The sequence below is a fragment of the Nipponia nippon genome, unplaced genomic scaffold (genome assembly GCF_047370975.1).
Source record: "Nipponia nippon isolate SJK-2023a ecotype South Korea unplaced genomic scaffold, ASM4737097v1 scaffold_11, whole genome shotgun sequence".
NCBI classification, from domain to species: Eukaryota; Metazoa; Chordata; class Aves; order Pelecaniformes; family Threskiornithidae; genus Nipponia; species Nipponia nippon.
This window is the reverse complement of record NW_028262302.1, coordinates 5491698-5507851: the sequence shown is the minus strand read 5'-3', so window position 1 is coordinate 5507851 and position 16154 is coordinate 5491698. Positions and strand designations below refer to the sequence as shown.

General features: G+C 39.6%; 1 protein-coding gene across 12 annotated transcripts in view; it reads right to left on the bottom strand.

Annotated features, from left to right (window-relative positions):
* The window catches only part of LIN52 (lin-52 DREAM MuvB core complex component), a 68977-nt gene that overhangs the window by 33134 nt on the left and 19689 nt on the right, over positions 1–16154 (bottom strand). Inside the window, exons 6-7 of one of the 12 annotated variants that reach the window (XM_087747278.1) lie at positions 8953–9048; positions 3281–3434 (exon numbers count right to left, since the gene is read on the bottom strand). The exons of 7 other annotated variants lie outside the window; for them this stretch is intronic. In XM_087747278.1, coding sequence (XP_087603404.1) covers positions 3427–3434; positions 8953–9048 — 104 coding nt within the window. In that variant the 3' untranslated portion in view covers positions 3281–3426. 4 more of the 12 variants (XR_015702241.1, XM_087747274.1, XM_087747288.1 and 1 more) reach the window with 4 other exon arrangements.

Here is a 16154-nt window from a genome sequence, read left to right as displayed (position 1 = left end):
TGTAATACCACTCAGGGCTGTTTGGAATAGATATTAAAATATAAACACTGCAGGCTCTGCTACAATTATTACAATTTAGCTGTTAATGAGCTCAAAGGCACCTAGGCAAGGCCCAGTTATAAAAGCAGATGTAAAAGATGCACCCAAAAATAAACCCTCCCAGACCCATGAAGAAATGTGAGAACATTTTTCATAAACATCCTCACACTTCTAGGACCCATGGGTTTTGAAGAAAAGCTTAAAGACATGATTCAAATAGAAGAAATACAGAGGTATCAGAGTCTGCAGATATCTCCTGAGAGTAGCGGCCAGAAGAAACTCCAGTTTCTTGAAACCCAGAAATAAAGCATACTAGCCAACTGTCATTCCCAAAAAAACCCAAGCCAAACCAAACCAAACAACGTTATTTTTTGCTCCAGAAGGTCTACTGAGAGCAGCCCAGTAAGCTTTGGTACTCTTCTGCTTCCAAAAATCTCCTGATGTTTATTCCCAGTGCATGCATACCACTGGTCTGAGGTGATGTCTACCAGTACTTTCTTCTCTTATAAAAGCTGAATACAGTGCCATAGGTATCTTTTAATGAGCAGACTAGTGTTCTTCATCCATTACTGTAAACCAAGAGCAGAGGCACTGCAGTAAAGTAGAAGGCAAACCATTTACAAGACAGCTCAGAAAGTAGAGCAGAAGGTGGTGATGGCCACGAGGAGTCTCCATAGATTTAGTGACTGGTGAGATTGCTCTGAGGGTTGAGGGGCATTGAAGAAACTTTGGAAGCCAGGAGAACCCAGAAGACTCCATGATCCAGTGACAATGGGACTATCAGACATATTTGGAGGTAGAAAGGCACAGTGGAGTAGAAGAGGTATAAGTAAAAAGAGGATATAAGGAAGAAGTGATGAGTGAAGAAAATTTAATCTACGAGAACAGAGCAGATCAATGATAAAGTATACAGTACAATATCATATGAGGAAAATTGTACAGAATCAGAGAATCATTCAGGTTTGAAAGGACTTTGGCAGGTATCCAGTCAACCTTCTGTTCAGGACAGACAGGCTGCTCAGGGCTTTAGCCAGTCAAGTCTTAAAAACATCCATAGATGGACACTGCACAACCTCTCTCGGCAATCCTTCCAATACTTGACTGCTCCATGCTGAAAACGTTTTCTCTTGAATCCATTCAGAAACCTTCTTGCTTCAATTATGACTGTTGTCTTTTGTCCTCCCACCATGCAGCACTGTGCAGAGCCTGACTCCATCTTCTCAATACCCTTCTCACAGGTACTAGCAGGCAGCTCCCAGGTCCCTGTAAACTCCCCTCTTCTCCGTGCTGAACAAGCCCCATTCCCTCAAGCCTCTGTTCGCAGGGCAGGTGCTCCAGCCCCCTGATCATCTTGGTGGCCCTCCACTGAACTCACTCCAATTTACCAATGTCTTCCTCATGCTGGGGCATGGAGGACACCACTGGATGTGGCATTGCAGATGCAGTCTAATGACTGCTGAGTAGAGGTGGACAATCGCCTCCCTCAATCTACTGGCCATGGTTCTATCAACAGATGTATATGCAATCCTACATTCCTTTCCCAAATATTACCTACCTGCTACATTCCTGTTCAACACTGTTTCCTAGCCTCTAACCCTCCACCCAGCCACTGCTTTGCTTATTGTTCCAGGAAACCCGAGCGCTATAATCAAACGTCACTGCACTTCGTGCTCCGAGACAGAGGAGGAACTATTTTCTCCTCCAAGTTTTATATGCATACATTAGTAAACAGAAATTGTAAGCTTTTTTTTTCTTTTAATTAATATGCTCTCTATTTTCAAGTAAGCCAGGTACGAGGCATGAAAATCTTGAGGCAACCCAGAGAACTCTCTGTTGAAAACCGAATGACAGCTTGGCCTGCTACCCAGAAGCATCCATCACCCAGCCCTTTTCTGCTGGGATTTCTGTTGAATGACGTCTTCTGCAGGTTAACAATTAGTTTTTAGCATAAGAGTCCTGTGTCATCGTCGTCATCTCCCCAGGAGAGAGAAACAGGCTGAGTGATTTTTAGATTATATGTTCTGATAAGACACAGGCTCCTGACTCCCTGTGTGCTTGTGCCATGCAGGCCACCTGCTCTATGGAGCTGCCACCGGGGACACCCTCAAAAAGGTTTAATAATAATGTTCTCTCTAGAGATGCAACTCAGAGCATGCTCTGAATTTACATTCTATATCACTGACTAAAATCTTGTATATCAAATCCTATCAATAGATAGGATCTAAGACTAGTCGCTAAAAGAAGAGTAATACAGTATATTGTAGAAATGTTATTTCCTATTAAACAAGAATCTGTCAGGTCTGTGGTCATAAAAACCATAAATGAACACAGGCATTGATAGAGCAGGGCAGATCAGTGATCTACCCAGTCAGGTATCCTGTGTGACTGCACCCAATATCAGAAACATTGCATTAAAAAAAAAAAAAAGCAAGGAACCCCATTATGAAGACATATGGAATAATCGTCTCTGAAAGATTCCTCTTCTTCCTAAATGCTTGTTTTATATCCTGAAGCAGCTGATATTTCCTACTTCATTTTATATTTTATTCTGCTATAACTAGAAATGTTCTCATCATCCATTTAATTGCCTGATTCCTTTTCAATAGCTGTTAAGTACTTGACCTAAAAAAAAAAAAAATCCCAGTGTGGCAGAAAGTTCCACATCAAATTATTCATTGTGTAAAAAGCATTCCTTTTCCTACTTTTAATCTGACTGGCTTCCATTACTTTTTTCTGAATTCCCCCCCTTTTATTCTTTTCAGGGTTGGGAGTCAATAGGAATTTTCAATTTATCTTCTCAATTGTAGAGATGTTAAATAACAACCGCGTTACCTTTCAAAATCAGAGAGACCCACTTTCTCACATTCTCATGAAGAAATCTCTTGATTTATAAGCAGCTCTCTAGAAGTGAATGGTGTATTTCACACTATCTCGAAATTATTCCTACCAAAAGACTGCCTGAAGTGACAGAGTATCTGAAGTTACAAAAGAGAGAATGAGACTTACTTCCTTTCTGGGAAAAGATTATGAAACCTTATGCAGAAATATGGGTTGTAAAGCACAAACAATTATTGAAGTCAAGCAGAAGAGGTGGGAAACAGCACAATAATTTGCTGTGACTTGGAGATTCACTCAAGCCCGAAGACATACATGGGTAGAGCAATCCGCTCTGCTTCACCATGCTGGGGACTGTGCTTCCACCTGGCCTTCTGGACGATCCCAGGAGCTCAGGAGGCTTGAGGGGTACATGCAAAAGACGGTTAAATGCTGCCACATTCACCAACCGCACACAAACTCCAATTACTTTGTCTAAGTAAATTCTCTGGCAAGTTCAGATAGATTTGTCATGAAAATTCTGTCAAACAGCAAGTTTTTAGTTGAGGAACATCAAAATCCTATAAAAAAAACAACATACAGAATATCAGAACAACTTAGCATAACTATTCTTATCAGTCCAAGTATAAAGAGCTATCAAGTGAAGTTGGCCCAAGTACAGATCCTTGTGTCACCACCTTCTATCCAACTCAACTTATGCCAATTGTTTTGAAACCTACTCTTTACAAACTTACCAAAGTGACAAACCTTTTTTAAGGAAAAAACAGTACATCAGTGTAGTTTAACTAGAACTTTGTGATTACAAATGCATGCAAAGATCATACTTAATTTGTTAACTTTCTCAGACTTAACCTAACCAGAAGTAACAGCAAATTACAATTACTCTACAACTTATTAAAAAAAGATTTTGCTATTTATGTACATGACATGAAACATTTAAAGATATTATGGCCTTTCAAGCAGCTTGCAATTTATACAGAAAGTGAAGATCCAGAGAACAAATTGTACTTCATTCTCTCCCTTCTATTTTATAATAGAAGAAAAAGCAAGGCTGTGACTAATTGTTGCCACATTTGAACTTCAAGTATGTCCTCTTCTGTTTCTAATAATAGTTCCGAACAACACTATTTTGGTGTCAGAAAGCATTATCTCAAATACAACAAGAGCTGTGTTACTTATAGGTAAAGTTTTCTTTGAGAGATACAATTATTGGGCTAGAACGATAGCCTGCCCCAGCAGACAGCACTTTAGCCTGCACATGGAAACCTGGTTTCTATTTCTGATGCAGTCACTCCTGCTGTATGACTTCTCCATCCATCCCTCAGGTTCTCCCACCCATGAATTGGCATATATCTTTCTCTGTCAAGTTCCAAGATTGAGGGAATAAAATTATTATGAAACAAGGAAATCCCATTTTAATCTCATGAATAGTGTTTTAGATCCAAGGCTTAGATCCATGCCAACTAAATTAAGGTTCTAGACTGAGGTGTCTAAGTTGAGAACTTCATATAAATCTGCAGAAAGATACAAATGCCTCCAAAACAGCAGTTCAGCTTATTTAAGATCTGTCTGCATGTACAGCTGAGGGCGATTCTATTTCCCATTTGGAGAGTCCAGGTAGGTGTCAAAAGGTAACAGCTGCCGACACTGGTCCCAAACATCAGGCATATCTTTTTGTGGCATTTCCTAGAACTGCTTTCTTAAGCAGTCGGTCAAAAAAGCCTTGAACGCTCCTGCAAAAGACTAGTTTTATGTCATCAAAGCTCTTCAAGGAATACTCCACAAAGTTTATTCCAAACATATCTGCTGTTAGGACATGTAATGCCAAAGTAGAGGAAGCCAACATGTTCAACAGTGTCAACAAAAAGAGAAGAAAACAGCCAGGATGCTAGCTTGACTAATACCTTTAAATGAATACCGCTAGCTAGCAACGCTGATGTACATCTTGAATAATTATTTTGATGCCTGGAAGTTCTTCTTGTTGATCAAGTACCCGCTCTGCTACATGGTGTACAAACACAGGACAAGTTATTTCTGCCCTAGGATGCTTAGGAGAGACACTAAATAAATACAGACAGACAATAGAGGTACACAGTTAAATGAGACAACACTGAAAAGTATCACACTTACAACACATCATCTTCACAGTTATCAAGATTTCTATACATACTGTACAGCAGGTGGAAAGAGGATGAGCTAGCTCCCTGGATGTTTACAGATTATGCCTCCAAAGTGTGCAGGGAAACCAGTTTCTTAGAAAGCACAGCAATGGCTCATAGTAATTTGTATTCTTGACAGACTGGAAGTGTCTGTTGTCTTTCTGTTACTGGATGCACTATATTAGATAAAGCACCAAAAAAACCATGAAGAGAAAGAAAGGTGGTTTGATAGAATACTGAAGTGTGTGGAGAAATGTGTGGAGATCTTGATCACAGTCAAAAGGATGAGCTCATCTTTGCAAGTGGAACAAGATTTGTTAAGATCAGAGTAAAACATTCTGGAAAAGGTGTAATATTATAAGAATTTGGAAAAGAGCTGTGTGGATAGATAGGAAAGGTTTTATTCCATAGGTGTTATATAGAAAAATGGAAGAAGATGTAGATTATAGCTTGGATGCCTGGACTTACTGGAGAGTCAAGCACTATACTTGGTCACATGGCTAAACGAGGGACAGAACAGCAGCAGGGTTCACAGTCATCAAAAGAGGGATCACAGACAATTTGTTTGGAATAGGAGGAGAAAAGAGTAAACAGCTCTGGTTTCCACATCTACTCAGGTCCTCAGATATAAAGGAAATAAAGGGGCTGGTAGAAGGCATTTTTAATCCCAAATTAAAAAGGAGAAAAGGTTCTAGAAAAGTAGCAATGTTCATTAGCTCCCAATTTGGTCTAAATAATCTGAAATAGGTATGTTGCTAACTTACAGTCACAATATGGAACAGTATATAAACAATATGAGGCAAACAAAGCCATGCTACATAGTTCTGACGTGGGCATTCATGCTAACTCAGTTGTGTTTCATATACAAAAATTTTATCATTTCTTTCAAATTATTTGGCTGCTCAGGAGTAATAAAACACTACCTTGCATGAGTACAGTAATGCTTGTACAGAAATGATATTAAACAGCATATTTACTGAAAAGAAAGAATAAAGATAAAAGAATACAGAAAAGACAGGAAACAAAGATAAAGTACTACAGAACTGACATTCTGTTCAGGCAAAGTAAACATTTTTCACTTCTCAGCTTCGTCGCCATAGCCAGTTACCATTTGAATCATTACACTACATCTACATCCCACTGTCCTCATGATTTAATTAGAAGCTAAGTGATACCCACTCGAATTATCATCAACATCCACAATCTCTCCTCCTCCCAGGGACCCAGAAGCAAAGGGCTCACAAACTCCTACTGCCACCAGCCTAAGAAATGCCCTTGACTGGGACAGATGCTGCCACTGGCTTGAAGAACTTGTGCCCTCTCTGGGAATCCAGCAGCAGGTCTGAGCTAGTGAGTACCACGGGACTACTCCAAAGGATGAGTGCTTAACATTGCCTTTGCTGCCGAGCTTACTGAAAGATCACTGCTTATTTGCCCACATGACACGAATACCAAAGTGACTGCCAGAGAAGCAGATGGACAGACAAACAACGTAAGTCAGGAAAGAGAAGACTACTAATAGGGCTTGCCCAAATACTAAACGTTTAAAGGAATACTTTGAAATCCTGAAAATGGATTTTGTTGCAGGGTGCAGCACACCAGCCTTAAATTCCTTTCTTGTTGATCCATGGATGTGTTGGCTTTTGTTTTACGCACTAGGCAGGGGCACTCAAAACCCTCATTAGGAAGTGGTCTGCAGCTATGCACCAGAGAAAAAGGAAGAGTACAGCCTGAAGGGTTTCAGATTCCAGTTAAGGCACTGCTTATCAAGAACAGAGAGCAGCAGGTACATTTTCAATGCTATTTGCTGGATAAGATGGACAACTCTAATAAAGGTTAGAAACCACTGTTTTCCATCTATCATCATCAACACATACCAACAGTTTCTTCTTCTTCATACCTTACCTAAACAGAGATCAAAATTAAAGTTGTCTTAATAAGCACTTCTTATTCCCCACGCTCTGTCAATGCATCCAAGAAAGCAAATAAGCCAATAGTTATGAAAATGTTCGCATGCGTAAAAATGACTGCATGTTACTCCTGCTGAGAATTCAGGGGGTTCTGACAGTGGAAAATATCTTAAATTAGATTTGATGAGAAAAGCCTGATGCCTAGGCTGCAAAACATATCTCTGCACTGGGCCCATCTCATCTCCCATCCTAGAACGGATAATACTTCTTTCTGAAGACAGCAATGAAAAAGTCACAAGACAGGCAGGTTTTTTCCTCTTGCCTGAACTCTTGCCTGAAGAGTATTTTTCCCATTGGAAAGAACAAAAACTGGCAGTGTTCACTCAACTAAGAGTAGAAACAGACTTGTGTGTCATAATAAAACGGAACAGACCACTACTTTGAAGAGACAGGTAACTTTATTGCTAAGGAAGTCCAACACAGAAAATTTCCTAGAATTTGAGGACAGGTATTTATTAGTACAGAGTGAATAACAGGTCAGCTTGATCTTGAAGATGAGGAACAACTTTCTGACTTTTGTGAATTATATCTTATATTCTGGTTGTTCAAATTGCAAAGCTTCATTAAATGTGTCTCAACTGTTTGCAGAAACCACTGATGCTACAGATATAATTCCTCATAAGGGACATCTGGACACACTCCTCCTGTAATAGTGTAACCAAAGAACTTGTGGAGACTCTGGTGGAATGACCCTCTTGGTCTATCATGCCATTTAGACAACCTATTGGATCACCTGGATTCAGTAAAAAAGAGTGATAGACATGAAATGGCATCCGGCACAAGGCTGATATAATTCGTATAAGAGATGTAGCAACAGATTGCACTCCCAGGTCCTCAAATACGAAAATCATACTTGCTGACGTGAAAAAACAACAATTGTTAATAAACAGATATTCTGCTCTTCAACGCTCCATATGGCAGTCTGATGGATTAAACACCAGCAGAGTGTTGATCACTCTAAAAGCTCATATTGAGATGATCTGGAAAATCTGTCTATCTACAATTTACGAATTCTGGTTAATTTAATTAAAATGCTGCATCACTAAGTGCCTTAATATGTGGAAAGCCATAAGCTTGTGAGGTTCCTGGCACATGCCTGCTTTCAGAAGAAGCTACAGAACAAACTAGCAAGAGTCTCCTTTTTAATTCAGGATACACAAAAGACGACTCCTGAGCTACAAAATCAGTCTAAGTTTACATGCAGGGAGAAAAGAGCAGAAAAATCTTCAAAATAGGCAGGACAGGTGATACAGTAAGGCTAAGGATGCCAGTAGCATGAGAGAAACAAGGACATAGGCTGTCAAGGCACTGTGACTTCTTTGAAAGGGGCCAGACAAGGTTAAATGAAACTAGATGGGTTATAAATAGTTAGCAGACTGAGAAATGGAGAGAGAGGGGTGGGGTTCAGGAGAGGAACTGTCGCCTTGCAAGGGGACAAAGGCCAGGAAGTCCCAAGACAGAAGGAGCCTGTGCTCAATGTGCCTGGCCAAAGGTAAACCCAATGCTGTAATCTACCTTTACCAAGGGAGGCTTGAGATCTGGCTTCTTCTTAAATTGAGACAGGCTACAGCACATAGACAATCAATTACTGCAATTTAGGTAAGGGGTGGTACCTGTTCATTTTCAATTTGGTGCCAACACCATGACAGAGAATCCTTGAGGCTGAGCTAGCTTAGAAAATTTTTTCCTTGCTAGAAGCATGGCTGGATGAAAGAATACAGATATTCCCAACCCAAAAGCCCTCTAACAAAAGGTAGGTGAGTAAACTGCTGGGATGTAGAAGCAGATGATAGTTGGCGAAACAGATGGAAAACCTTCTCCATGTCTGCAGCAGCTCTGAGTTAAAGGAAGCCAAGGCATTCCCGGTACACTCTTACTGTCTCTGGAATGGACCCATGTGTATTAATACTTCTTACACTTAATAATAGCTACTTTTGTTCTTCCTATACCAAAGATGACGATGCTGGGTTCAGTTCTTAGCAGCTGAAGCTGAGGATGCAGCACCAAGGGTTTTCCAGGCACGACTGCTAAAATTTGAGAGGAGTCTGAAAAGAGGGAAATCGTGTTATCAGGGAGATGTCATGGAAGAACAGACGGAAGTCCCCATGTTACTACTGTCTCAGTCCACTATAATTCAGCAAAGCACAAATCCTTTTTTTCTCTTTGCATTCTCAAAACTATCTAAAGAGAAAAAATTCTAGAAGGAGGAACACCAATCTTCCCCAGGAACACATTAGTTTAGGCTCATTTCTTGCTAAGAAACATTACACAGAAACAATTTTGGATTTTGTTCTGCAGAATGATCATCTTATTTGGAAAAAGAGGAGCAGTCTCTCTAATATGGCAATTGGTCCTCTACTTGTACAGGCAGATGAGGTTCTGCCTGCAAAACCCAGTAGGATCTGCTGACTTTTTGCAACAGAGGACAGGGCGTGTGAAGCTGTGAAGGCCTGATCGCATTCTACGTCTAGCACAGTATTATAAAGGAAGACCGTCACCCATTTAAAGGCCACTTCAGCCGTGTTTCTACAATTCATTGCATGACAAGAAAGAACACTGACATTTTACAATGCCCACCCCTATACTAATCTTTCCCATAATGGCAGAACTCAGGAAAATTGATCTGGAGTAAATAAAAAACAAAGCCATGTGTTTAGAGAATAAAACCCATTTTAAAAAAGCCTGATCACATTTACATTTCACTCTCCAATATCATCTCTATGCTTCCTCTAGACTATTTCCAGCCACTTTTCAGGACATGCGACTGAGCATGCTGGAGCTGAAGTTAATTATTTCCATATTCAAATACAAGAGTACTGATCTTCTATACTATTACGAGCATAAGAGCCAAGAAAAAGTGCCTAAGACAGAAAGCAAGGTGGGGAAAAAAAACCTTCCCCTGAGTCTTCTCTGCTTCAGAGAGACCAAGCAGGCTGGTTTCAAAACAAGAGCAAGTGATATAACCAAACAAAAGCAGATCTGAAAGGTGAGCAAACCCCACAAGCCACACAGTCATTATTACTGTGTCGACAGCACACTTGTTAAAAATGTATATTTTAATTTTCTGTATTGCTAAAGGTCCCAATTTGCCCAGGGATCTAGCTAAGCTGCCATTTTCTGCCACGACAGAGTCTAATCTTTATTTAATGGATTTAGCATCTATCTTCACTAGAGTGGTCTCTGAGGGAAAGGGGAGGGGAGTACGAAGGGGCATGAAGAGATGATCAGAGCCCCCCTCTCCTTCATCCATCCGGCGCTCATGTTTGTGTTCAAAATTCAATTACCTCCTTATTGATACTTCACAGAGATATTTAAGCCGCAAACATGAAGCCCTGATTTCCCAGGGGGCCATGCCCCTCTCTATTTCACTGCTCTGCTTCCCCCAGGGTGAATTCCTGAGGCGTCCATATTAATAGGTAATCAGTCACAATTCATTTATTAAACAGCTAGCAAGGTTTATCAGCCTGCCCTGATTAGCCGGAAGAAGCCACTGAATTCCTAATTTATTTATGGAAATGTAAGTGTCTTTTTGAATTCCATTCATGAAAGACAGGGGTGCCGTGGGTCTGGCACGCTGAATTCTAACAGGGAAGCAGCAGGCAACCCGGAGACTGGGGACTTTGCGACTTCAGCCCGGGAAATGCACTACAGTGACCCTAGTGTGATCAAGATTTAGGGCCAGAACCTCATACAAGCGTTCACAAGCCAGCTCTTCAGAGAGTAGGCATTGCCACCCATCGTAACTACAGAATTACCATCCTGATGGCTCAGGGTGTGGATTGGCTGAACAAAGTTCCCTAAACAGAGCAGGTGATGTGGTGAGACTGGGTCAAAATAATTAAAAAAAAATAGAAGCATTTTAAAAAGTTCCAGTAAAACATTCAGAACAGTGCTGAAAACTACTGCCAGGTAACACTAATATAAGCATTTACACATGAAGTTCAGCTTTTTGAAAACTGCAGACTGTTATAACCTTTATTTTTGCTATAATCATTTCAACTGAAATTTCAACTGGTTTTCAAATGCAACAAACAGTGCCACTGTACTTTCAAACTAAGACTCAGAAGCTCAGTGATGCTGCTGGATTACCAGAAAGTGAAGATGGCTAACAACAGGAAAAAAAAGCCACTTCTCTATTGTTTTAAACAGTGAAAAGGAAAACTCAGTAAAAAGCAGACCTTGAAGTGAAAAGACTTATACACGGACTTAATACATCTTAAGGCAATTAGGATACAGCTTCAGATAACATAAAGCTTATATACAGACCTCTGAAGGTTCAAGGCCACCACTGGTGAAAGACACTTTCTTTTTATTACTTTCAGCTGTGTAGCAATCTCTGAAACTCATATTCACCTGAATTTTACCCACCATAGTTACTTAACCATAAAACAACTAGGAATGGAAGACTATAGAAAATGTTTATTTCCTTTTTCTTCTCCATACAAATTTGTGCCAAGTAACTTTCACTGTATCCCCCTCTGCGTTTAGTGACTTTTCTGAACAGCTCAACAGGGAGGTAAACATAGGGATTGTATTTTTAAATCCTCTGAACAAGGAGGATGTCCCTCAGGCAGATGCAGTAGCCAAAAGGGTATTTTTAATTCATTTTTTTCCTGAATTATTTAGATCTCAAAACTGACAGGGTTTAACAATGTACAGTGCTATATGGAATATAGACAGAAGCATGTTTAAACATATTGAGAGCATTTCTGTAACATTAATTCTGAGACACTTATCAGACATTTTGTTCAGTGACTTCAGTACTCTGATTATTAACTAACTAGGAAAGTATTCAAAACTAACAAGTCAAAGCATAAATAATGGAGGATGCAGATGCCACTCCACAATATTATATCTCACAGAAATTATTTCACTTCAATTACAATTACTTGAAAATATATTTCAAATAACAATCCAAAATCCTGTGTAGTTTACAACTGGCTACACCCATGTTTACCCTCTGAATTTACAAGCACAAGCTCAACAGTTGCATACAAGGTTTTAATTTGCTTAAGATCTCATTACGCAAAAATTTCACTAGTGTATTATAACCGATATAAAATCCCCACTTCAACTAAACTAGTACAATCCATACCCTTCAATAAAAAAGATATGATTTCCTCTCAAATTACAGTGGTCAGACATGAAAAGATGTAGTACATGCAATAAATACATCCAAAATGTTAGGAGGAATGAGCGTTTGAATTCATCTACGACCAGAACTCGTGTGTTGCAGGTGTCTGAAGTCAGGGATGGCATGGGGAAATGAATCCTGGATGAAGCATCTTTTCACTGCCCGAAAAAGTAATCAATAGCTTAATTGTTATTAGTTTGTGTTTTATGCAAAGAAGGGTAATTCAGTGTATTTTTCCTACTATGAAAAGTAGCTCCTAGAGGAAGGGAAAAGACAGAATTTACAGGAAAGATTTCTCAATACCTCTCCTCCACTGTATAAGGAGGATTCCACGCTGGCACAAGCAGCAGACATCACAGGATTTTACAACAGGCCCAAACATCTAATCACGATGTGGCACTCAACAGCCCGTTTCTCCAGCCCTCACTGCCCGGGGAACTGCAAATGCTATCAATGAAAATAAAACAACCTGTTCCCTTCCTGAATCTAGCCATACTTCAGCTTTTCCCCCTTCAGCAGTAAGTTCACAATGGTGATTTTAAGTGAGGGCTTCGCAGAGTACACAAGAACTCACCACGGAGCAGGTAAAGCAGGACACTCGCACATGTTCTTACTGGGGAGCTCACTGAGCATCAAACTCAACATTATTTTCACTCCCTCAATACATGAGCTCCTTATCATACAGAAAACTGCAGCACCATCCATAACAGACATCCAACCCATGCTGCCCAAACGTGCTGGAGAATATAAGCTGTAATCACGTTGCAGTTATTTCTAGTCTTCACAGATGTTATTTCTAGTTATTTCTAGTCTTCACAGCTTTCAAAACACAACCGAGTGAAAGCAACGCAGCACTGGCTTTCTGAAACCAAAGACAATTGCTCCAGGAGATGCAAACTGTTGTCATTCATGTCAGTAAATGTTTCTTCCTTGGCTGTGTTTAAGACACCAGCGTTAGCACTGAAATTATTACACACTGCTGCTCATGTTAGCGCATACACCCAACGAAAGGGCTTACCTACCCAGCTGCCTTGCATTCTTATCCACATGTCGACCCCCCCAAATGTCACCAGCTAGCTTCCCAAGCCATCGGCTTCCCTTATGCAATGCACTGTCAGCACAAAACCATGTATATGGAAAAGCAAACCTACAAAACTGTAAGAGAATAGAATTCAGTATTACAACAGAGAGCACAGCATTATGATCTTGAAATGCTTGACTCGCTTTAAACTAACCATTGCAAAGTCCATTTTAATGTAACCAAGTCTGATACAGAATACCCAGTCGAACCCAGCATGATACTGCACATCCACCAAGGCAGAACTGGGATTCACATCCCTGTATAACACCCAAAGGAAAGGTTTGGAAATAAAAAATAAAAGTATTACATAGGTATTCCTTCCTTTCTAAATGCCACTTGATGTAACTTGATGACAAATGCCTATTACTCTGCTGAAAATTACTGTTCATATTTTCATCTTGTCTCATCTAGTCATCCATCTTATACGTTTATTTTCTAACACTCCCGTAACAATGCCCATATACTTCTAAGATTACTACAGTAACAAACTGCATGGTTACAATAAAGGCTGGGATAATTATTTCCTGTCTTTCTTGCACATATAGTCATTGCTGATAACATCATACTTCTAGTGGCTTACACAAGGAACTTTGCAAACCGCATACACAAAAATTATTTCCTACGCTACTTAAATGCTGTAACTTAAGTGACAGCCATTTACACGCACAGCAGAACACAGTTCAGAATAAAAATGAGAATCTCTAATTGACACTGGAGAAAATTAGATTCTAATTGCATATGCTGTATTTTGCTGATGACAATGAGGTTAGCATTTGCAAAAAAACTGTTATGAGTTCCTTAATGACCAACAGGTTATTAAGACCTTTGTCATATAACTCATTGGAAACGTAACATTTCCAACAGCAGAGAGCCCTCTAGAGCTACCACAGGATAACAGTTCAGCAACCCACCAGGGAGAAAGGCACCGGTGCCGCTTATTGCAACACCTGGGCTCTTCATCAGTTCCCCTCCAGCTGCTGACCAAACCTGATTATACCTGGTTCAGTAGAATTAAACCTAGAGTGAGAAGTCACAGAAGTCACATTTTAATTTGAAGAAAATGGGACCTAATATTTGTTGAATTGCCACTGAACCTAGAAAGCTTTAAAATGTAACAATAGGTTTCAGAGACGTCATGCAAGGACTTAAAGAGATGCTTAAATTATTTATAATACAGATGTTTGTAAAACATCACCAAATATCTGGAAAGCCAGATTTTACATGACAGTGTATACTGACACCAAAATAACTGGCACTCTGTGCAGTTTAAACAATATGTGGGTGTATGCTTTGTAGCACAGAAAGCTCTCCATATGGAAATGCCCTATCAAGGAAAAATAATTTCTACACAGAAAATATATTCTGCTGAACTTTGTTATAATAAGCTTCACTAGCTTTCACTAAAACAGTGCTCAAAACAACACACAAGCAAAATCTGCTTAATCGGTTATTAGATACCTTTCAACTACCTCCACGCTTGTGCTTGTGCTGTAGTAACCAATCAGTAAAAATATGTCCTCAAAATTAAATTACGAACTGAAAATCTCTGCTTATGCAGCATGGAGTTTCCTATTCCCATCTCCCCAATTACAGTCAAAAGTTGTAAGATAAATCACAGGAAAATAATTGAACTATATCCTTTAGCTTTACTGTCAAGACTTACAACTGTGAAAAGCAGTAAACACAACTTTATTCTCTCCTCATTGTGACCAAAAATTTCTGCAAGAATAAAACTCTGAAAGAATAAACCCACTCATTTTCTCAGAACCAAAACCCATCAATACATAACATTCTGGGACTGACAACTGAATGGTTCTGCTGTGCGTGTTCTGCTGTGCGTGTAAATGGCTGTCACTTAAGTTACAGCATTTAAGCACACCAACCACAGGTTTGGTTCCACATTTTAAGAGCCTAAGTTAACCACTGAAAGTTATGGCTTAATTTTCTGCGTATACTTTATTCATCAGGCTTAATTATGATATCAGTTTGCGGTGTGCTCAGGGAACAACAATCTCTTGGACACTTTAAAGAATCCACAAACAGCCTTCAAACATGCTTTCATGGGCAAGTATAAAGTAATGTTTTATTACCAAAATAAATTTCTAAGAGCCAGCACTTCACTGGAGGGGGGAGGTGAAGAACAAACTTGCAATGAATATGATGAGAAGAGGTAGTATGTTTACTCTGCTGGCAATGGCATTAAGCACCCTTTTTTGATGTCCAGCTAGAACTCAAAAAGCCACAGCAAAACCCTCCTGTACAGACAGAGACAATTGAAAATGTCTCAGCACCCAGACAAATTCACATCAGAATCAAGTGTTGGATTTTTAATAGAGAAGTAAGCAACAGATATGTAGTAAATTCCTCATCGCTATTAATTTGTTTTAGTGAGACAGGATTTTTTTTTCCTAAAAAAGACAGTTTTTAAACAAGGGAATTCAGGCAAGAAATTAATTCAAAGAAACTTCCTAGCCGGATGATCAAAGTTTTTCCTGTGACCTTCTAAACTGTACCTCTTTTCCACAGCTCAGGCTGGGTCTCATTTACAAGCTCCATTTCCTAGAGTGGACTTTCAGGATGCTCTGGAAGAGTTGAAGTGCTCTATTTAAATTCTAGTCTTCTCAGAAGATTGCCCTTAGGCCTGAAACCAGACAAACCTACACTTACAGAATAACATACAAGTAAGAGCAACAAAACACAGTTTTCAACACTTACATCCATAAAGTGACTGGAACAAATTAGTATGACCTATTTTAACTTCTCCTAAATTTACTAAGATACTTCACATTGACTTCAGAGTGGGCTGAACTGAGTCACCTAAAAACAGAGATGAAACAAAAATAAGATATTGTACCAAAAAATTAGGTTCATTCCCTTCCCTTACCCGCACATTTCTGTTTTATCGTCTGACCTTGTACATCTGTTGCATAGCCCTA